At 30.6% G+C, this 22,810-nt stretch overlaps 1 protein-coding gene across 4 annotated transcripts in view; it reads left to right on the top strand.

The window, feature by feature from the left end:
- Positions 1-22,810, top strand: part of Lnk (SH2B adapter-like protein Lnk) — a 174,623-nt gene that overhangs the window by 113,570 nt on the left and 38,243 nt on the right. For 2 of the 4 annotated variants that reach the window (XM_075362603.1, XM_075362601.1), the window contains exons 4-7: positions 2,858-3,087; positions 4,117-4,331; positions 14,445-14,729; positions 20,299-20,423. In XM_075362603.1, coding sequence (XP_075218718.1) covers positions 2,858-3,087; positions 4,117-4,331; positions 14,445-14,729; positions 20,299-20,304 — 736 coding nt within the window. In that variant the 3' untranslated portion in view covers positions 20,305-20,423. Of the gene's footprint in view, positions 1-2,857; positions 3,088-4,113; positions 4,332-14,444; positions 14,730-20,298; positions 20,424-22,810 lie in introns of all 4 variants that reach the window. The other 2 variants (XM_075362602.1, XM_075362600.1) reach the window with 1 other exon arrangement.

Raw genomic sequence — 22,810 nt, 5'->3', positions numbered from 1 at the left:
TGTGCTTCCAAGAAACACGTCTTCTACAACAAAATCCAATAACACTCAGAGGGTATTTCTGTGAGAGATACAACTGTCTAGTATGTAACAGTTATTAAACCACTTTTGCTTTAATAATAGCTCTGACCACATGTGTGACCAGCACACACAGCTGGATGAATTGAAGATATTAGTGTATTGGAGCACGCACATGATCCACTAATCATGTGCTTCCAAGAAACACGTCTTCTACAACAAAATCCAATAACACTCAGAGGGTATTTCTGTGAGAGATACAACTGTCTAGTATGTAACAGTTATTAAACCACTTTTGCTTTAATAATAGCTCTGACCACATGTGTGACCAGCACACACAGCTGGATGAATCAAGTAAGGGTATTTTTTCTGTATTTGACTTTCCTGTACTGTTGTACAGCACAATAAATACTTAAAATAATTATTTAGATTTTATTATTAAGAATTAACATGATTTTTATTGCTTATTATTTTGTATATTGTTTGTTATTGTTATGATAATGAAATAACAACATAAAAATAAAGTAAATTATCTAGAAAAATAATTGTATTTAAACATAAATTGTATATATCCGATCAACCTAAATATTTTATTTAAACATAAGTATCTAAAAATTGATAAGTTAACAGGTAACAATATTACACGGCAACTTTTGTAATTTTAAGTGACTAACTTTTTTATAATTATATTTATTATTATTTGCCAGTAAAATTAAATATAAACTCTGTTTTTACATTCACTTTTTCCAGCGTATGTCTTTCTTAATGTTTTATAGGTTAAAATTTTAGTATAAATTAGGAAAGAAGCATAAGCATCAACAGGATTTCAAAATTATCAATGTCTCTCATTTCATTATGTTTGTCACTGTCATTTACTTCAATATTAATTTCAAGCTGATTTAAAATACCTTCGGTAACGAATTTACTTTTGTGATATTTATTTTCAATTTTCTTTATCTTTGCACACACTGTCTACCATTTGTTTATCCTGATTTAAAATAATGCTTCTCTTAGCTACATATCTTTCTGTGATTCCCTAGATGAGCTGTATTGGGTGGGTTGAGATCAGGGTGCTACAGTTGAGCCTGAGTGGTACGTGATCTTTGCTATACAAAATTTCATTAAAACGATACGCTTATGTTTTCTAACTAGTTAATGCAACTCACGTGTTACCACTGAATCTGAGAAAATGAGAAGTGAGTCTACCCCTTCCCCTAAGCATGGCAGAAATCAATTACTGTTTTAACTACCAGTTCATGGTGGTTAAAACAGGTTGTTTGTATGATTCCATATTTTGATATTGATTGCTATTCAACACTACAATAGAATTTGTTGATAAATTGTCAATAAGTTATTTTTTTATCTGCTTTAAAAAAATATTACACTTCATTTGATTATCATAATCATCTTTTAATGTTCTAACTCACCACATTAACATAACTTGAGGATAAAACTCTTTTCATGACCGACTGAAGATGTATTAGTTGTCCGGCAACTCTGTTCTTTTGAAACCAGCTTGCGCACTTCTCTTTTGGAATTATTTGACCAATATTTATCAGCTGCATAACTAAAGAAAATATTATTTTCACTGAGAAATACATTAAATATCTTTTCTTATCATATCATCTGATATTTCATAAGTATGATACTCTTTCTCATTAATTTTTGTGTTATCAATTGTTACTTTGTCATCATTCCGATTTTTTTCTAGAAAGCAAGAGATTTTTAGATATCACTGTGGAAATAAGTGTCATTTTCCATTTTTTTTTTATTTTAGGCTCTTGGTAACATTTTTCTGTTAGCAGAACACATCTATTAGATCTAACCCCACATCTGTCAAAATTGTCTGGTTAAGTTGCTGTAATCTTCTTTTTTTTAATGAGTTTTTGAATTGAGTCTTCCCCTACCATAGAAATAATTTCTTGTTTTTCTGTGCAAGTGTTTGCAATTGTAGTTATTGATACTCCATAAACGGTTGCAGTTCTGTAAACACATTTATATATTAATACAATAAATTCACTTGTTTGTAATATGTGAATCTATCTTTTATAAAGTCACTAACATTAAAAATAATTTTGCATGCTTGACTATGTAGTTTCTAAGTTTTATTTTTCATACTGACATCCGTACAGTATTTTTTTTCATTACCGATTAAATAAATTTATAAGAGAAAAAATAAAAAATAAAATTAAAATTCGTTTTAAAAGAAGTATCTCAAAAAATGTAGATGATTTCAAAAAAATAAACATTACAGAATTTGATTTTAAAATCAAAGTCCTTATTCTTATATTTAAATAAGGTTTTTAATATCAGAATTGAAAATGCACATTTTAAAATTCTAAACAATATTATTTTTAAAATATATAAAATCACACAAGTATATTTCATTACACAAAAGTAAAGAAATATCAAGAAATTACACTCATATGAGGTCTTTTCGCAAAAAAATAAAAAGTCATCGTATTGTATAATAAAAATGTACTCTTTACTTTACTAAACTCTGATATGAACGACTGTTAATAAGACTTCTATGACAAAAATTTGGCTAAAATCATGATTGAATAAAATTCTGCAAAGCAAATCTGGTTAATTTCTGCTACCAGTTGAACACAGAACATTGTTGTAAAAACAGCGATGGCCAATTTGATGATTAGATGTTAGGGTTAAATTTTATGAGTTAATTTATGGAATTTTATATGATTTTTATTGTTGTATGTTTTTTAAGGAAGTTTTATTTAGCTTTTAACTATATTTCAGAAACTAAGAGTGCATAGAATAAAAATTTATTTTTTGTTATGATGAATAGGTTATTAAATTCATTTTTTTCTAATATTGTTTTTAGAAGTTTACTTGGAACAGTCAGTGAAGGTGGTATGGATAGTAATAGGTTACGTGTGCCTATGAAGCCTTCATCAGTTGAAGTTGAAGGCTTAGATATGGGTGAGCATCCTCCTGAACTACCTCCTCGTCTTCAAGCTACCTCTGCTTCAGGTTCATCAATGTTGCGTTCAGATAGATTGTCAAGTAACAGCAATTTTGAATTGTGCTCATCGCATACGGATATAGAGCAATGTGAGTAAATATTTTCTGTTAAAAGAGTGTAATTAGTATAGCTATGCCATTTATTATCTGAAATTTCTGTTACTTACTTAGTAGAAAATCTACTATTTGTTAACATGCTTTCTAGTCTCTGATGTAATTTTTATGTCCTCGGCAATGTTGTCAAAAAGTAATGTTTTCTGTCTTTGTCCTGATTTTCTCCGTTAAATTATGTGATCTTATGTTATTTATTTTGGTTACTTTCTTTAGTTTATTATGTCTCTAAAAAGTACCAATTGCAGTTACATTGTTAAAATATTTGTTTATTGTTTAGAAGTCATCAGTTGCTCTTTCCATTCATTCACTTGACATTTATTGTATCATTTACTAGAATATTTTTTTGGTGAGATTGTACTGTTGTTTTTAGTTGGTGTTTAATTGGTTATTTTACTATTATTGCTTTTATTTATTAGATTATTTCTTTTATTGGCATTGTTCCGTTCCTAGTTTAAGCCAGCTAGTGCTGCTCTCTAATTTTAGCGCTGGCCTGCGAGCCAGTTCATATGATTCATTTCAAGTTAAGAATCCTGTCTGGCGTGGTCATATATTTCTTCATCTAATGTGACTTATGTGGTTTAGTTATCTAATATGTTATTTAGTATCTTTTACAAATTAAATTCAACTATCATAGAAGAATATTGTTTCATTCGTTCATTCAACAATTAATACAGTCCATCCTAGCTCTAAAATTTTAACAGGCATCATAGTACTATATTTAAAATTCCTATTTGCACAGTTAATCTAATGTTATTTTTTTGTTCTGAATTAGAAAATTATGGATTTGATTAAAAAAAAAACTTGCCATACACTAATAAAACCATGAGAGACAATTTTCTTTTTTTTTTAGTGTGGAAAAGCTGTGAATATTTTATAAAGATTGACTTGGAAAGAGAACAAGTGTTAGTTATGTAATCTGAATTTTAGAACTTTTATGAGGTATTAAAAGCAGTCATCTTTTAAATTATAAAATAAAATTGTAATTCAATGTTTTTTCAATAGCAGTGGTAGCTCGTGATTGTGCTACGTCTGAGACTGAGTTTGACCTTTCTGTTACTCTGCGTGAATACCCATGGTTTCATGGAACACTGCCACGATCTGATGCTGCAACTCTTGTCTTACATGGTGGAACTGCTGGTCATGGTGTCTTCCTAGTTCGACAGAGTGAAACAAGAAAGGGAGAATTTGTTCTTACCTTTAATTTTCAGGGTAGAGCCAAGGTATGTATGATAAAAGTTAATAACATTTTATTAAATACTAACTAATGAAGTGGAATGGTGATTCTTTTCTTGTCAGTGTTGTTTTACATAACAGAATCCATTATGTATTTAATTCAGTGGTTTTATACATGATTATTACATCCACTAGTGTTATAAATGACCCTAATATTTAATTTCTATAATTAATTCAAAAGTGCATCTTCTTTACTAGTTATTGCTACTATCTGTTGGAAGCATTTTGAGTTGCTTTATCATGGTGTGCTTATTGTAGTGCTTTGAAAACAAGAATGTTTTACAGTTTTCTCAAGCACCTGACCTTAGTGATATAACCTGTAAGGTACAGTTGTTTTGATTACTGTTGTACCTTGTTAATTATAGAATTTTCACTAAAATATAGTATTTTTTTTTTAATTTTCTATAATTAATAGTTGTGGTCTTGTTCATATTCTATTGGCATTTCAAAAACGATGATATCTCAAAATATACATCAATCTCAAAAACATTTTTGGCAGGAAACAGCATACTGGTCATTCCATACTCTTCTAACCTAGCTCCCTGGGAATTTACCTTGCTCCTCAAAATGAAGTAGGAACAACAGCCACATTTTCGACACTTTAGAAGACATCCCAGCATAATCAGAGGAAAGTATAATTTTGAGGAGGAGTTTCTCACTGCTTTAGAGGCATGGAAGAGGAATATGGATCACTGTATGAGTTTCTAAGGATATTATTTTAAAGGGCATGGCAACCATTTTTAGCTAAGGCATGGTATTTTTAACTTTAGGTATAATCCTGGAAGTTTTTGTAACATCTTGTACACAGTGTGGCTCTAAAGATGTTGCTTATGTCAAATAAAATGTATTATTTTGCATTTAGACTCGCCGGCACATATGTTGGCCCAGGGACTGAAAGCCTATTTACCATTATTTTGCATGTATTGACTTCTGTTACAAGCAAACTAAAAAACATTGTCATTTTCGATATGTCTTTTGTAGTATGGTAGTATATAAAAATAGGTTTCATGAACTTCCTATAGTGTATGTAGTTGTTGAGTTTTATTCTAAATTATATATTGATGTTTTGTTCTAGGCCAATTTCCTGTTGTAAGCAACTAATAATGGTAGAATCCTTTCTGAATCATATTTAACTAATGTGTTATTTATAAATTGTAAAGACAACATGCAGTTCTAAGAATTTTATTTACTTATTTTTTATCTTCTCTAATCATTGTGCTGTGAAAAATCGTTTGTCACACATTGCTTGTAATTATGTTCTACAAGTGGTTATTATAGAAAAATTTACTGCAGTGTATATTTTACTTAATGAAGTGAATAGCTGTGATTTATTTTTACATTTGTTGTTCCAAGTTATGAGTAAAAGGTACAGTAGTTCATAGTCAGGCGAGGGAAATTGTAGTCAATGTTTACAATTTCTTTTTACACATCAATGCTGGAAACAGAACAGTGAGGAAAACTGAAGTGTTGAATTTGGTTGTTCAAGCAAAAAAAGTATCAAAATGAGTGGTCCAAAGAATTATAGCAGAACGGAAATCAAATGAAACTGAGAAGCTATCTGTGTTCGTTTCACCGAAAAAACGTGTAAATTACCCCAATACTGTGTGCAATTTAGATTTGTTAGACACGGTTACTTTGAGGCATTTAATAATTAAATTTTATGTAACTGAAAAATGCCCACAAAATTGAAATTAATTTCAAAGGGAGTGAAATATCCTTAAGGAAAAATTATGTAAAATGGGATTTAGATGGAAAAAACAGAAGACAACCAGATAATACTGATAGAACGGCAGGACATTAAAATGTAAAGAATGAAATTTCTACCACAAATTTCCCTGTTACACGAAGAAGGAAGACCAATTGTATACACAGATGAAACCTACATTCACAGTAGTCATGTGACATCAAAATCGTGGGTAGACATAACAAACCTTCACAAGGGACTGAAAGCATCAGTATCCAAGAGCTCACTATTAATAATTGTTCATGCCAGTTGTAATAAAGGATCCATTAACAATACTTTATTTATGTATGGGTCAAATAAGAAAGGAGATTATCACAAATTGATGAATTCTGAAAAGTACACAAAATGGTTGTGGGAGAAGTGTATTTCAAACTTGCCACCTTGATCGGTCATTGTACTAGATAATGTGTCATATCACAACGTTCTGTTACAAAAGCAGCTAAATTCTAATTCTGTAAAAAGCAATATGATAAAATGGTTAGCCGAATAACAAATTAACAAGTTCACCTGCTATGACGAAGACTGAATTATATGATTTTATAAAATTACACAAAGAAAATTGAAAGAAATTTATAATAGATGAAGTTTTTGAAAATTATGGTCATACAGTTCTACTGTTGCCACCTTATTACCCTGACTTAAATTCCATTGAAATGATTTGGAGTCAAATGAAAGGGCAAGTAGCTAAAAGAAATATAACTATAACATGTCAAAATAAAGAAAAAAACATTACATCAATATATGTCCGGAAATGCTTAGTTTACCAGATTATTTGAATAGTTTATCTTTATATTGAAGTCTTTTTTTCTTGACCCTTTTTTGTTTTTTAAATAATTGATTTTAGTGTAAACTAACTGTCATTTTGTTATAATATCCATAACTTTATGTTAAAAAAATGTATTTCTCAAGAATCGTTGATTGTGCCATGTTGAAATTGGGTCATTCCATCTCAAATCAACAAGCCTCACAACTTGACCATCACCAATTTCAACAAAATTCGCAGGATTGATCATATCTATAAAGTGTTGCAAAAAGATATTTTCCTCAGTGTTTTTGGTCATTCAGTTTTTTGTGTAGGACCCTGTAAAAAAGTGAAAAAAATTGCAAAAAAGCAAGGTTCAGGTAACTACAAAAAATTGATTTTCTCAGCTCCTATAAGAGCTAGAGAGCTCAATTTGGTGTCATTTTAAAGCTCTTGGAATGTGATTTCATGTGATTTATCACTTGGCAAGGCTTTATGGCATTAATAGTTCAAGGTAACCAAAACATTTATTTGATCTTGAATACATCTAAAAGTATATTTTTTTATGTTTGGGAAAAACATTTTTTGCTTTCTAATGCGTTGTACATGTGGTAAACATTTTGTAATGGGATTGCAATGTAAGCATGGTGAAATAAAATAATGAACTTTTATGTACTCACCACTTAACTGCAATTTGTATAGCTTCCAAAGATATTTACAAAAGAATTACACAGTGTACACTTCTTTTTTCAACTTCTGATTAGCATTGTCCACTTCTTGATTTGAGAGGTTATAAACTCTTCCTGATGGATTTCCCTGGGATCTACTTTTGAAATAACATCACTCCTATGTACATAAAGAACATCCTCAAAGTCTGGGTAGTAGAAGGAAGGTAAAGGTCCATGTGATTGTAAGAACTTCATCTTCACTGTTTGTTTTTCCTTATTTGAGTCTAGAACACACCCCAACCACCAGTGTCCATCATATCTGCAGATCAAGAACCCAGCCATTTCTGTGAATTCAAGATCATTCTCAATATGTGTTGTATTTGCTACTGTTGAGTTGTTAGAAAATGATAACACCCTCACATACACGTGATTCTTGTTCAGTGGAACAAAAGAGTGGAGTTTCTGAGTACCTGGTGTAGTTCTTGCTGTCATTGTTCTACTCTTCAAAGCCTCTTCTCCTTTATGCTGTTCAATTATACTGTAATGGAAATGTATCTATTCGATGTGTCCATTTGCCCAATCATACATACAACTGTCGTGGAGTCATGATCTGGTCATTATAGGTAATTTGAAGACTTTCACTAGCTTCAAGTCTTTTAACAGTCTCTTCCACATCATCACATGCACTTTTGCCATGAGATATGGCAAAAAAATGCCACTCTGCTTTGATCCCAAAGTCTGATTCATGGTAACTGAGGTTGAGGAAATTAAGTCTGCTTTGTGCTGAGAGGCAGTACCATCTCTTAGTGATGGTACTGCCTCTCAGCACTATTCTGATCTATTAGTAATAGATCAGGTTTGGTTTTGTGGTAAAATGAGACTGCATGAAACCAACTAAATATTCTTATAATAAAGATGCACTGCTATTGTGTCATGATTGAGAGAGTCAGAAATTATGACAAGAGATATATGCATCAATTTTTTTGTTATTGGATCTTGGAAATAGATTGAAAAGGGGTAAATTGTTGCCTATGTGCATTGTTCCAGTGGAAACCTTGGTTTTCATGCTGCAAAAAGAAAGAATAGTTCTCAGCAAAGTCGCAGATTACAAGATATTCACCTTCTTTCAGAGATTGCTTCAGATGGGTGAGGTAACTGGATAAAATCTTTTTTTTCCGGGCATCATTTGACTTCTTTCCTCACTCTCATACAGATCAGTTACTTTTTCTGCTGTTTCAAAATCTAAATTTCTACCAGGTTTAGAATCAGAACATACATGACACCTTTTTCTTTAACCAGGCTTTTAGCTTTCCTTGCAGTGCAGTCTGATACTCAAAATTCATCTTGAATGTCTTTTAAAATCCAGCTTTTAGGGAGCATTGTCAACATTTGTATCCTGATGCTCTTATCTTCTGTAGTATTAAATATTTCCTTTAATTGGTTGATGATTTCACAGTCAGAGGAGAAAGCAATAGTTCTTGTTGAGAATCTGAATCCATGTGTTCAATATTTCGTTTTTGAACAGTACTGTTGCTTTCTTAAGCTTTTCCTGAGGTTATTTTCTCTGACATAGTCGTTTTTTTCTGAATAGGTGATTCATTTAAAATACAGCTTCATCATTTTCTTGTGAACACAAAGGATCTAATTGTTGAAATTCTTCATTAGCAGTAGATTCTGGAGCATTATTTTTAGTAGATGCTTCTAACTGTTTGTGTCAAGTATCACAAATTTTGTAACCTTGTTTAAAAAGAGTGAATGTTTGCACCAAGTTCTTGCTTACACTTCTTAGGTTTTTTTACTGGAATTTTGATTTTACTTTACAAATGGATTGCAACAGTACATTTTACTTGAAGCTGTAGAAGTTGATGGTTCCATATTGGTCACTGCATTCTGGTGCAAGGCTATGATGAATTAGTCATAAAACTCCAAACGTGTAGAGAATGGCAAATCAGTTAACAAACAGTGACTGAAAAATCTGAAAAAAAAACTTTTTGTATCATTTTATAGATATGATCAATCTTTTTGAGGAGTACACCACTGAACCTTTAGTTCTAAGAAATGATCTGGACTGAGTATTACTTGTCTTAACAGGATGAAACATTCACATTCTTTTGCTGGCACTAGGAGTGAATTTCATAGCATGCTACTCTTCTGTCTCATCAAGTGACTTAGGCATTCCTTGTCTGCATGGTTGAACAGTAATAGTTAAATGGACTCTCATTGCTAATAATTCCTGGGCTAAATTAACTGAAGTATAAAATTTGTTCGTGAATAAATGGTAACCAGATTTTTGAGTGACAGTCATGTTCGTGATCAACTGGAGAACAATCCATTCAGTGAATGAAAGTTCAGGCCTCATTAACAAATATGTTGTTACAGAGCCATAATATCGAATAACTGAACAAATATAATCATTTTTTGCATCACATATGACATAGATTCTAAGTCCCCAGTCTATAGGTTTATTTTTGTGTACATTTTAAAAAGAACATGTTCCTTGAAACTTACAGTAAACTCATCTGCAGATAAACATTGACTTGGTGAATATTTAAAAATCTGGTTTCTATGTAATCTAAAACATCTTTTACTTTAATTAACCTTAATCTAACTTGTTTACTTAATCCTAAATTTGCTGCTGAAGCAGTGGTGACACATCAAGAGCCCAAAAGATTTGAAAAATCTCGGACAAGAAAATAGATTTGAAAAAATTCAGATGAGTCAAGACATTGAGATGCAAAAAACTCTTGCAACTCCTTTTTCCTTTTCAGAACCATATTCAGTAAAACACCATGCATAGCAGTCATTTCTTTACATGTAATATCAGAGAATTTAGACCAAATTGAATGCTGACCGAGTCATTTTTCCTTCATATACTGATTTGTTTCAGAAGTTATATAATCTAGTGAAAAAGATAACACATAAAAATCTGCTGGTGAAGTTGGTGTCTTATTCCCACAATGGGGTCTCTAACCTGTATTTGCTTTGTTAAATGTAAATTTGAAAATATCTAAGTCGTGTGACAGATCCCATAATGACTGAGAGACAGCAGAAATGTTAGGAGTAAGCCTACCTTGAGGTTCTTCTCTTTCATAACCTTCATTTTCACTATAATATCAATTTAAAATATAAAACTGGTAATATAGATAACTGATGTTTGAGTGACATTAGTCATGTTCATGATTAGCTGGAGAGCAATCTGTTCAGTGAATGAAAGTTCCGGCCTCATTAACAAATCTGTTGTTACAGAGCCGTTTTTTAAAATGGTTGTTATATATAGGTCGTAAATATAAAATATTTGAAACAAAATAGCCCAAATAGCATTTTCTTTATCACTTTCTTGTAAATTATAATCAGGATCTTCATCACTATCATAATTAAACTCAGTTTCAATACCAGAATCGGTTAAAAAACTACTAGAACGACTGGTAGATGCCATGTCGACTCATGGAATACATAGTCTCACATCAAGAATGAAATTAAGCATAAAACGATCTATTTTCTATTCTATCAATCTTGAATATTGATATTACATGGGTTTTACGATCTTTCAAATAGATGTTAGTTCATTTTTTGAATCTCTGTGCATATCTACAGTTAATTTGAAAATGACGAGACATACTTTACAAAGGAGTGCTATGTGTAAATTTTATTGTTGAGTATAACTTGAAAAGTACTAGTAAATTATGATGTTGAACTGTATTCGACAAAAGAGTGCAAAGGGTTAGTTAATACAAGGTTATTTTTGACTAGCCTGTTCCAGGGCATACAGGAATTTACAGCACTTTTAACTGGCATATTTTAGCAGAAGTATTCCTTCAGTTATAAATTGATTTTTCTTTAAATGTAATTTTTATTTTCTCTAAAATTTCATTAAACACTTAAGCACTTATAATATCATAAACATATTCCATTCTAAAGATTCAAACAACACACTTTCAGTAAAATATTCACTAAAACCTGAAATGCATGAAATGAGGTTGTTTTTTTTTTTGAAAAGCAGCTAAGTCAAGAGATTGGGCTTAGTGCAGTATTTTAGTTAATTTTACTTGCAAAGCATATTTTTTCTTTTTGTTTGTAAAGTCACTACCACTGCCTTCTAAACTTATGTATAAAAAGTATTAAACTCTTTTATCACAACATTTAACGCACAAAAGAACGTATTAAACTACACTATGACATAAAGCTTTTTGCTAAAGATTTAGTGATGCTAAATCTGAAGTTAATGTGAGATTTAGAAAGCATTTGGTAATGATTCGATGGGTGACAAACAAATAAAAGAAGATTTATCAGTTTCAAAAGTGCCTGAACTATAGTAGAAGGTAACCAATGTTCTGGTAAATTATTAACAATCTGAACATTGTTTCTATTGGAAAAGTTCAGAGATTTCAAGTCATTGATGTTACTGTCTGAAAAATTTTAATTGATATTGATGTAAAGAATCAGAACACACATTTATATATTCCTGATATGAAAAAGAATTATTTTCATTTTTTTTTTTTTTTTGTAACTGATGGCTCATGACAAATATGATATCAACAACAAAAGGTAAACAGTGTGATTTAATAAAATTCTGTGACTGGATATTTTTTTTAAGTTCTTTCTGTTCTAGAAAATTTTTAAAGAAGTGATTGAAAAAGTAATTTTCCATTAAGAAATTTTTTACTTAGTCTGATATTACAACGGACAGCTTTGTTTTTATTAAGAAATTTTTCTGTACTTTGCCCTGTACTTGTACCTTTCTCCATTTTACCCTTTTCCCTTTTTTCCTTTCCTTTTTCCACATTCTCATTTTCCCCTTACCCCACTTTCCCATTCCTGTTTCCCCTTTTCATCCCCTTTCCCTTTCCTTTTCCCATTTTTCTTTATTTTATTTACTGCTCTCCTTCCTATTCCCCCTTTCCCCTTTTCTTGTTCTTCTTTCCCCTTTTTGATTCTTTTTTCCCTTTTTCCCGCGTGTACATCGGTCCAGTAGTTTTTTAGTCTGTAGCTGACACACATATCGGAAACATTGAAATGGAATCATAAAATATTTAGTTTAGCGTGTGTTGCTTTTACGTCCAACAGATAGCGCTGTTTTTAACAAAAAAAATCATGTTTTTACTTGTCACAGGTATGACATCTTAGGTATATAAATAGTAGGTTAATAAAACCCCGTGCGTAAGCGAATGCAACGTTGTGTCAAAATTTCAAAGTAATCGGTAAAGAACTTTTGAAGATTTAAGATTTTTAACAAAAGAACATTTATATTTTTATATATATACGAGGGTAAGTCAATTATTATCCGCAATGTAGTTATAAATTTTATTGCAATACAAATAGGAAACTTACATGTACATCATTTTTCAACGTAGTCCCCATGCATTTCAATGCACTTGATCCATCATTGCACAAGCTTCCTTATGCCCTCATAAAAGAAGGTTTTCGGTTGAGTTGCGAGCCAGGAATGCACCACTTCTTTCGCTGTTTTGTCCGAGGTAAAATGATGGCCCCTTAATGCCTCTGAGTGGATCAAACAAGTGGTAGTCAGAAAGGGCGACATCAGGACTATACGAAGGATGTGCCAATACTTCAAAATTGAGTTTCTGGAGCATTTCAGCAGTGTGGGCAGCAGTATGTGGACGGGCATTGTCGTGCAACAACACACCTTTCGACAGCAGTCCTCAGCATTTGCTTCGAATTGCAGGCTTCAGCTTGGCAGTAAGCATCTCACTGTAATGCGCGCTGTTTATTGTCGTGCCTCTTTGCTCATAATGTTCCAGTACTGGACCTTGTGAGTCCCAAAAAACCGTAATCATCAGTTTTCCTGTGGGTGGTTGGGTCTTGAACTTTGTTTGCAGGGAAAATTTTAATGTTTCCATTCCATATTCTACTGTTTACTCTCCGGCTCGTAATGATGGCTCCATGTTTCATTACCAATGATGATTCTGTCTAAGAAGATGTCCCATTTGTTACCATAGCGATCCAAATGTTTTTGGCAGATGTCCAAGCGCGTTTGTTTATGCAACTGTGTGAGTTGTTTTGGGACCTACCTTGCACACACTTTATGAAACTCAAGTCTGTTGTGGATGATTTTGTAGAAAGAACCGTGACTAATTTGCAGACGATGTGCCATTTTATCCATAGTTACTTGTCTGTCTAAGAAATCCATGTCACGTGCATGCTCAATGTTTTCCTCATTTGTGGCGGCAAACAGTCTTCCGGGTCCTTCGTTGTGCATAACACTTATGGACCATTTTTTAATTTTTCAATCCATTCGTAAACACTCCGTTGCGAAACGGAGTCTACCGAAAGTCTTCAATGAATTTCAGCCCCTGATACACCTTCCTACTACAAAAAACGGATCACTGAATGTTGCTCTTCTTTGGTGCAAACAGAAAGTGTAGCAGCTATGGTTAACGGCAGGGCAGTGATAATGGAACTAACCTAGCAGCATCAAACCTGCACAGACATAACAACAATTAAACCACGCATGCGTCATCTATGTAACACGACAGTACTACCAACATAAACAAAAATATAACTGAATTGTGGATAATAATTGACTTACCCTCATATAAATATATCAAAATCATTAATATTATAATTTATTTTCATTTTTTTAAAAACAAAGGTAAACAAGCAAAACATGAAGACGAAACAATCAATAAGAACTGACTATTTATCTTAAGTTAAAAATTTATTTTTGTCTGTACTTTGAAGTGATGATGATAGTGGTGGTAGTAAGAAGCCCCATGAGGCTATACAAAAGAATAATTGAGTGAGTTTCTCTTGGTCAAAGTTGGGATTCAGTGGTAGTTTTCTTACCATAAATTTGATTTTTTTTTAAGTATACAGAAGAATGAAATAATTTAAATTTTAACTCTGTTTTGTTAGTGGATTAATTAATTTATTTCACTGTTTGTTTTATTATGTTTGTTAATGATTTTTCAATTTGTAATTTTGATAGCACCTTCGAATGACTCTAAATGATCAAGGACAGTGTAGGGTTCAGCATTTGTGGTTTCCGACCATATTTGATATGCTTGAACATTTCCGGCAGCATCCAATACCTCTTGAATCTGGTGGTACTGCAGATGTGATGCTGACTGAATATGTTGTGACACCTGCAGTTAGTGCAGTTGGAGGCAGCTCAGGTCCTGCTCGATCTGCACCTTCCATAATGATGAGTAATATACCTCCTATTGTTAATGCTCCTGACAGACGGCCCCCTGCTCTTCCAGAACCCAGAGAGGTAATACTATTTATTTTGTGAGCGATTACATTATGTATAATGTATTATCCATTTTGTAATTTTTTTTACTACCATTTTGTATTTGATAATGTCTTTTACTTATTCTGCGTTTTATACAGTTAATGAGTAATTTTTAACAATTTGATTTTATTTTTTTTTTAAATTTTTATGCAGTGTATAATTAAATTAATTTTCTTGTTGAAAGATATCATTTTTATTCCATTCTTAATAATCTTTTATTATGTTTAATAATTTTCAGTAATACATCATTAAAATTTTATTTTATTGTTAACAGATTCATCGCAAGCAATCCAGTGAGAGTTATGTGGGTATCTGATAGTGTTATATCAAATTATAAAGTTAATTTTTTACAGAGACTATTAATTGGTGATTGTGCTAATATTGTTATTAATAGTTGTCTTATGAACAGTTTAGCTTTTATTTTGATTAATTTTCAGTTCACCTGATACCTTCTTTTCTTTTATAATAAATCTTTTCAAAATATATGCAGTATGTTGGTACTTATCAGTATCACATTATCACCTGTGGTAGAATTTCTTTCACTATGTCTGGTTCTATTTTTTTTTTCTGATAGTTTCATTATTTGGATTGTCTGTAATCAATTCAATTGTCTATTAATTTTATTCTTTTCTATCTGTTCTTTGTGTTTTCTACTTAATGATCACTAGTTCTGTTTTAATCAACCCTTCTCCTATCATGATGTTTCCCAGCTGGTCAGCCTTTCTATTCCAATTAAACTTCTATTCTCTTTCTCCTCATTTCTTTATTTTTCTCTGTCTGTCCAGTTAATTTTCTCTATGCCCGCTTTTCAAATGCTTCTAATGTATCTCCTCATTCTTTCTATGTTTCACATCTGTATCAAAAAGCACTCCAAATTTAGGACTGCAGGATGCTTCAAGTCAGAATAACCATCTTACTACGTAACAACTGTTTCTCTTTAGTGTTTCTATCACTATTGCTATTCTGGTTTTTATCTCTATTTCATTTTTAAAATCCTTTGTTAACAGGCTTTTAAGTATTGTGCTATTTTACTTATACAATTCCTCTTTCTTTTGTGTAGACATCCCTTATTTATTGCCTTATCATTAGTATTAGTTCTGTTTTCTTAATATTTTTTTCATGTCATCTTTATCATAATATCCTCTATGTCTGATTTTGAAATTGCTGTTGAGTATTCGGTGCTTTATCACCTATAAACAACCATGTGTTATTTTGGGTGTAATTATTTACTGCACATTTATTATTTATTAATTTTAGTAGTCAGAGTGATAAATCATTTCACTTTAATCGCTAATAAGAATCTAAAATCGCATTTTATCATGATTATATTCATTGTTTTTAACACTGTGTGGGCTCAACATCATTGATCCAATCCTTCGGGGAAAAATAATTGCACCTAGATGCTAGAAAGTTGTGGATGACAACCTTTAGTTGTTACTACTTACTTTATTTATACGTATAAGGGTGTCCAGGCTAACGGTATCAAAAACTTTATTAAGAGAACCAGTTAATATAATTTAATAATATTTTTTTTTAATAAACACAGCAATTCACCAAGTTTTAATATAGGTTAGTCAAATTCAATGTGGACATCTTTTGTAGCTGGATAGATATCCAGACGGTAATCTAACCCTTGCCAGGTGTTTAGGAACATCTGTGATTTGGACCTCCTTGTCCAATCCAACATCTGGGGAAAGTGTTGTTCAAGAACATGGTAACATCTCGATGAAAATGTGGTAGAGCATCATGTTGTTGGAAACTGAAGCTAGTAGGAATCTGTGGAACAGCAAAGTTCTCAAGCATGTCAAGGTATGTGTATCTTGTCACAGTGAGCTCCATGAAAAAAACGGACCGATGATGCCATTTTTGTGCAGTCCTAAGCAGACATTGACTCATTGTGTCCCTTTCATTTTCAATTACTGTATGGGGATTTTCAGTACTTCAGATTTGACAATTGTCTCTGTTAACTTTCCCGCACATATGAAAGGTGCTTCATCACTAAATAGTAACGTATCAACATAATTAGGATGTTTTCAACATGAACATTACCTTTGCTGCAAACTGATATCGTAAACAGCAATCATTTGATTTAATGTGATGGAGTTATAATTTATATACTTGCAAACTAAGCTGCATATGAACAAACAGTGAATGAAGAATTTGCAGGTCATAATTTGCCTGCCTTATTGACTTTCCATGACTGACAGTGAGTGCAGCATCACGTACATCATCTACTGTGGATGATTTCTAGTTTGCAAAACCAAACTTTCAACCTCTCTTAAAGTCATATCCACTGACAAATAGACTTGGATGTAGGAGGATCGATATTCCATTCAGTTTGTTCATGGGCTTGAACATACATAACTGGTTGAAACTCTGCTAACCAAAGCACACACTGAACCTTTTGTGTAGGGTCCACATCTCGACTGACTACAATTGCATTGTGAGTCAGCTTACCTGCGCATACTTATTCTGCTGATCTTGAGAATAAACAGAACAAATCTTGGAGATATTTCCTATCAATTGAGCCTACGTTTCAGAGATTACAGCAACTGGTTTTCTAAATATAAGCCATTACTTTTGGATACCTTTAGCCTGGACCTCTGAGTATAATTACTGTTATAATACAGCAGAGAATACTAGTTTTTCATAAAAACTGATGCTATCAGGATAATATAATTTAACCTCTTTGTTTTGATTTTAAACTAACAGTAAGGGATTTATTCTAGCCCCCTACTTTATAAAAGTAGCTAACTGCTCATTCTGTATTTAAATCGCCATAAGTAATTAAAACTTACTCTGTATTTATGAAATTTTTATCTATACTACTTAATGAAAATGTAAAGGGTAGTGCACAGTTCTACAGTGTGCACAATAAACTTCACAAAACATTTTCTAAGTGTCTTCATTTAGGTGGTTGGGTACATTACTGTAGCCTATTTCTTCTTCCAATTCTTCAGTGTCAAAATTAGAAGCATTAGGTATGATAATATATTGTCATTGCTGTCTACTGTTGCATACTATAGCAACTGTCATTGCTATAGCATCCATCACAAAAGAAAAAAGCTTGCTTTTGAATTATATCTTACAAACTGCTTAATGGAAAAATAGATTTTTGTACCACATTGAACATAGTTTTTTTTGCCTTACTTTTGATAGTTTCAATTTATTTGAAAAGAATATGTACAAATTGTAAATAAAATGTACTGTGTTTTTCCTGTTTATGCAATGGTGCAATTATAAAATGTCATAAATTTCTTTATAGATTATGTAAAAAATTAGTGTTTAAATAGATTTAAGGACAGTATATTTTCTGTCCTTGAAGTGTTGTTTTTTAACTTTTCCAAAAAAATTTAGTTCAACGTAAAAATACAATTTACTGTTTTTATTGAAAGCCAAAATAGTAATTTTTTTAAATTGACCCGTTATTTACGCCAACCCTTGAAAAACCCGTGAGAATTAAATTTAAATTACTGAAATGATAATTAAAACTTTTTAAATATATTAATTTACTGACTTTTTATACGAACTATTAATGAAATGTTATAATTTCACTACCACAAAAACAGTTTAAAAAATATGTACTTGTAATAAGTAACTTTCCGTAATTCCTACTGGTTTTGTTCAAGTGAATAATGCAAAAAAAGAAGATTTTATGTGGCACAAAGTTGGATTTTTTTCTTTCAAATAGTTAATACCTTATAACTTCAAAGATATTTTTTTCTTTCATTACAACCACTATATAATCGTATTTAAAATCTCAAGTACATCACTGACATACCTCATCGATGTGTCATTTTGTTTGTTTATATTTTTTCCTAATTTGTTTTCAAATTAAGACCTAAGTGCAGCTGTTAACAAATGAATGCAAATACAGAATATGCTTCTAAAACTGTAGAAGTTTTTCCTTTTCAGTTAAGTGAATGAAAGGCAATTTTGATCTTCCAAATTTGTGCATCAAACCATACAATTTTAATTCTATCTTGCAATTCATTAATCTGTCTCTTCTTGTTTTCTCTAAAATAATCCTCTTGATCTTCATATTCCACATAATGCATGATACTCTCCCCTGGTCTTGTGTCTATTTCAAATGTCATTACAAGCGTAGAATATGTGCTATGCACAAGTTTCTTGCACTATTTCAGGATTCCTTATCCTAGATTAGATTCCTTAATTCTGAAAAAGGCAGTAGCCTTCTGCACCCTTTGTAGTTTCCATTCTCTGAGAAAGATACTCCTAAAAATATCTGATTTTTATTAATGTTTTTCCTTTCAGAATTGCTTTGTGTTTCTGCATGATTTTGCTTTTTCTTTCCTGCTCTGTTTACTCTGTACAGTAAACTCCATCCTGCACTTTTTGATTTCATCTTTTTATAAAAGAATATTCATTTATAGTAAAGTCATTCCCACCATATCTAATAAAATTTAATTAATAAAGAATATCAGCTCTTCAGTAACGTCTCTCAGCCACATTTTTGTTGTTGGGTTTTTATTAACATATCTGGTCTGGTAATTTCAGGAAAGTAAGAAACTATAGGTGCACTTATTATGTGGGATGCAGCTACGTGCAGGCCTTGATCCAGCAAAAGTGCACAAGATATCTAGAGAACCAGCCTGTTCTAAGAGTAAAAGTTGAAATCCGTTAACTGTGCAGTGTAATAAACAAATATGAATACAGCGAACTAGATAGTTACAGAAAAGTATGGAAGAGGATGAACACAGCAGCATTAAGTTTTTGTTGTATCATTTCTGTTTTTATGATTATGATATTTTATCAGTTATCCACATAGCTACAAACTGCAAAGGTATTTGCGATTAGTGTGTTAATATTTGTATTGTTGCAGATGAGTGGTGCTTGGATTATCACTTTAACTAAGTTTATGTATAGCTTAATGTAGCTAATTTGATGTAGCAGTCATGTATAATAGTATATTAAAGTGAATGGCAGTGTTTATGATGCTACATTATTCTATGACTTGTCTTATTTAAACGATTTTAATAATATCATTTCTGTTAATATGATTATGATATGTTATCAGTCATCCATATAGCTACAAACTACAATGGCATTTGTGATTAGTGTGTTAATATTTGTATTGTTGCAGTTGAGTGGTGCTTGGATTATCACTTAACTAATTTTATGTATAGCTTAATGTAGCTAATTTGAAATAGCAGTTACGTATAATAGTATATTAAAGTGAATGACAGTGTTTATGACACTACATTAGTCTATGACTTGACTTATTTAAATATTTTTAGAATAGATTGTAACAGTATTTCTTTCACATTTATTATTTTTTTTATCGAATTAGTCATAATCAATTTTATTTACTGACGGTAATTTTTTATTTTTTTGAATACTACTTTTTTATTTGTTTTCTATATTTTATGTTTATTTTTTTTATAACTTGCAGGGACTGCTGAAAACATTCATATCTTATATTTTTAAATCCTTGGCAATTAGAAACCTTTTTGTTTTCTATTTTTTTTTTTTTATTTATCAGTTGCAATGGTGTGAAGTAGTAAGTGTTATTGTTTTTTATTTATAGGTTTGAAAGGGTGGATAATTTTAATTCCAAAGTTCATTAAGAAATGATTTGTCAAGTAGTAACCTCACTGCGTCACTGCTTCAGTGGCCAGTGTTTTATACTCCAATCCAGTGGGCAGTTTTTATGTGAGTACGTGTTGTAAGTTCGTAAGTTAATTGTTTGCCCATCTTGCTTTCTAACATCTCTAATGAGTTTGTTTACGTCTAATTAAAATTATATTACAAACTAAATTGAATGATACTTGACAGTTTTTTTTTGTTTTGTTTAGATTAATCTTTGTTTACTTTATGATATATATGTCTACATTGAGATTTTGGAATTACTTTTAATAATAACAAATTTATTCCTACTGTCATTAATATAACACCAGTGTTTTAATCTCATTTCTTTTTATTAGAATTTTTTTTAGTGTAATAAAACTAATATTATATTCCCTTCTAATAAGTATTTGTGTTTTGTCAATTTGCGTGTACCAGTGGTGTAATTAGGGTGTGACAAGTGGATACATGTTCTTGTCAGATTTATCGGTGTTTTTTTTTTGTAATTAAAAATGTAAAAATCTCCCTTTTCTTTTATATATATATATATATATATATATATATATATATATATATATATGATGTAAATTGCTCATAATGTCGTAGTGACTTGCTCTAAAATTTCCACATAATTTCACTGTATTTTGTGGTTCATTATTGCTTTCTTTTCTTTTTTTATGTTTAACAGTTGTAGTCCAGCTTCTATTAATTGAATAAAAAGGGAGAATAAAGTGTAAGTTTCAGAAAATTTGTTATAATTTATTTCTTTATAGTGTAAGTTTTTGTGGAATTGTTCTAACTATTTTGAGGTTGATGATGAAGAATTAGTTTACTGACCCTACAGCATGGGCTAAACTTATAATTTTGTTATATATAACATAAACTGCTTACCAATATATTATTCGTTTCCCTCAAGCGCCTTTGGCTATTCTGCCATCTTCAGGAGAGATTATAATTTATGATTAAAATTCATAAAAGTATTAAACTACCATATTTAAATTATATATGTAACAATTGATCGTCACTTTGTAAAAGTTAGTCTTAAGTCATAGTAACTAGATCTGTATTGTAATAGTATCACAATTGTTGTGAACTATGTAGATTGTGGAATCAGTGTAGCCAACTTAATTATTATTGTTTATTATTTGGTTATATAAAATGTCATCATTGAATTTAATTTATTAATTTGTTATGATTATTGTATATATGGAATTTTTCGAGATTAAAAGTAATAAGTTCCATAAGTAAGTAGTTCCATGAATTTATTTGGATTAAATTATGTTTGGTTTCCAAAATATGTTTAGCGAAATTTGAACGGTCTTTATATTTTTATTTTTATATTTCTTTGTTATACAATTAATATGTTCTTTAGTTCTAATTAAAAATGATCGATTGGTCATACCAATATATCATAATTTATAATCTTCACATTTTAAACTGTATACTGTCTGTTCAAATTATATTTATTACCATTTATTAGGGTTTTGGTTGGATCTCTATTATTGGTATAATTTATGATTTTATTGTTAGTTGTATATACTGTTTTTAAATTAAATGATTTATATATTCTATTAAATTTTCTATAGTTTACATTACATTCCATTTTTACATAATCGTTTTCTAAGTTATTATGTTTTAGTTTTATTTTTCTCTTATGTATAAATTTAAATATAATTTGAACGGACAGGCCGCATACAGTTTAAAATGTGAAGATTATAATTACAATATATTGTTATGACCAATCGATCATTTTTAATTGAAACTAAAGAACATATTAATTTTATAACAAAGAAATATAAAAATATAAATATAAAGACCGTTCAAATTTCGCTAAACATATTTTAGAAACTAAACATAATTATGATCCAAATAAATTCATGGAACTATTGGGTTATTCTAATAATTATATTACTTTTAATCTCGAAAAATTCCATATATACAATAATCATAAATTAATAAATGAACAAAATATATTCAATGATGATATTTTATATAACCAAATAATAAACAATAATTATTAGTTGGCTACATTGATTCCACAATCTACATACGGATGTAGTTACTATGACTTACGACTTTAACTTTTACAAAATGACGATCAGTTGTTTTATATATATATATATATATATATATATAATTTAAATTTGTTATTTTTATTTTATATATTTTAATCATAAATTATAATCCCTCCTGAAGATGGCAGAATAGCTAGCTGAAAGCGCTTGATGGAAATGGATAATATATTGGTAAGCAGTTTATATTGTATATATAATAATTGCATTTTGCCAATGGTGCCATGTTAGAAAAACTTATAATTTTGTGCACATAGTTTGAGTGCAGGAAATATGCTCTAAAAAAAAAAAATGGTAGTGAAGTTGAGATTAAGACCTGGGAAGTGGAAAGTAACTTTTACAATAACAAAGCAAAATTTTGATTTTACTTATTGACCAATCAATTTAGAAACAGAAAGTAAT

The sequence above is a fragment of the Lycorma delicatula genome, chromosome 4 (assembly GCF_047948215.1).
Source record: "Lycorma delicatula isolate Av1 chromosome 4, ASM4794821v1, whole genome shotgun sequence".
Classification (NCBI taxonomy): domain Eukaryota; kingdom Metazoa; phylum Arthropoda; class Insecta; order Hemiptera; family Fulgoridae; genus Lycorma; species Lycorma delicatula.
Note: the sequence above shows the minus strand (reverse complement) of the source record. Positions and strands in the feature narration are given on the sequence as shown.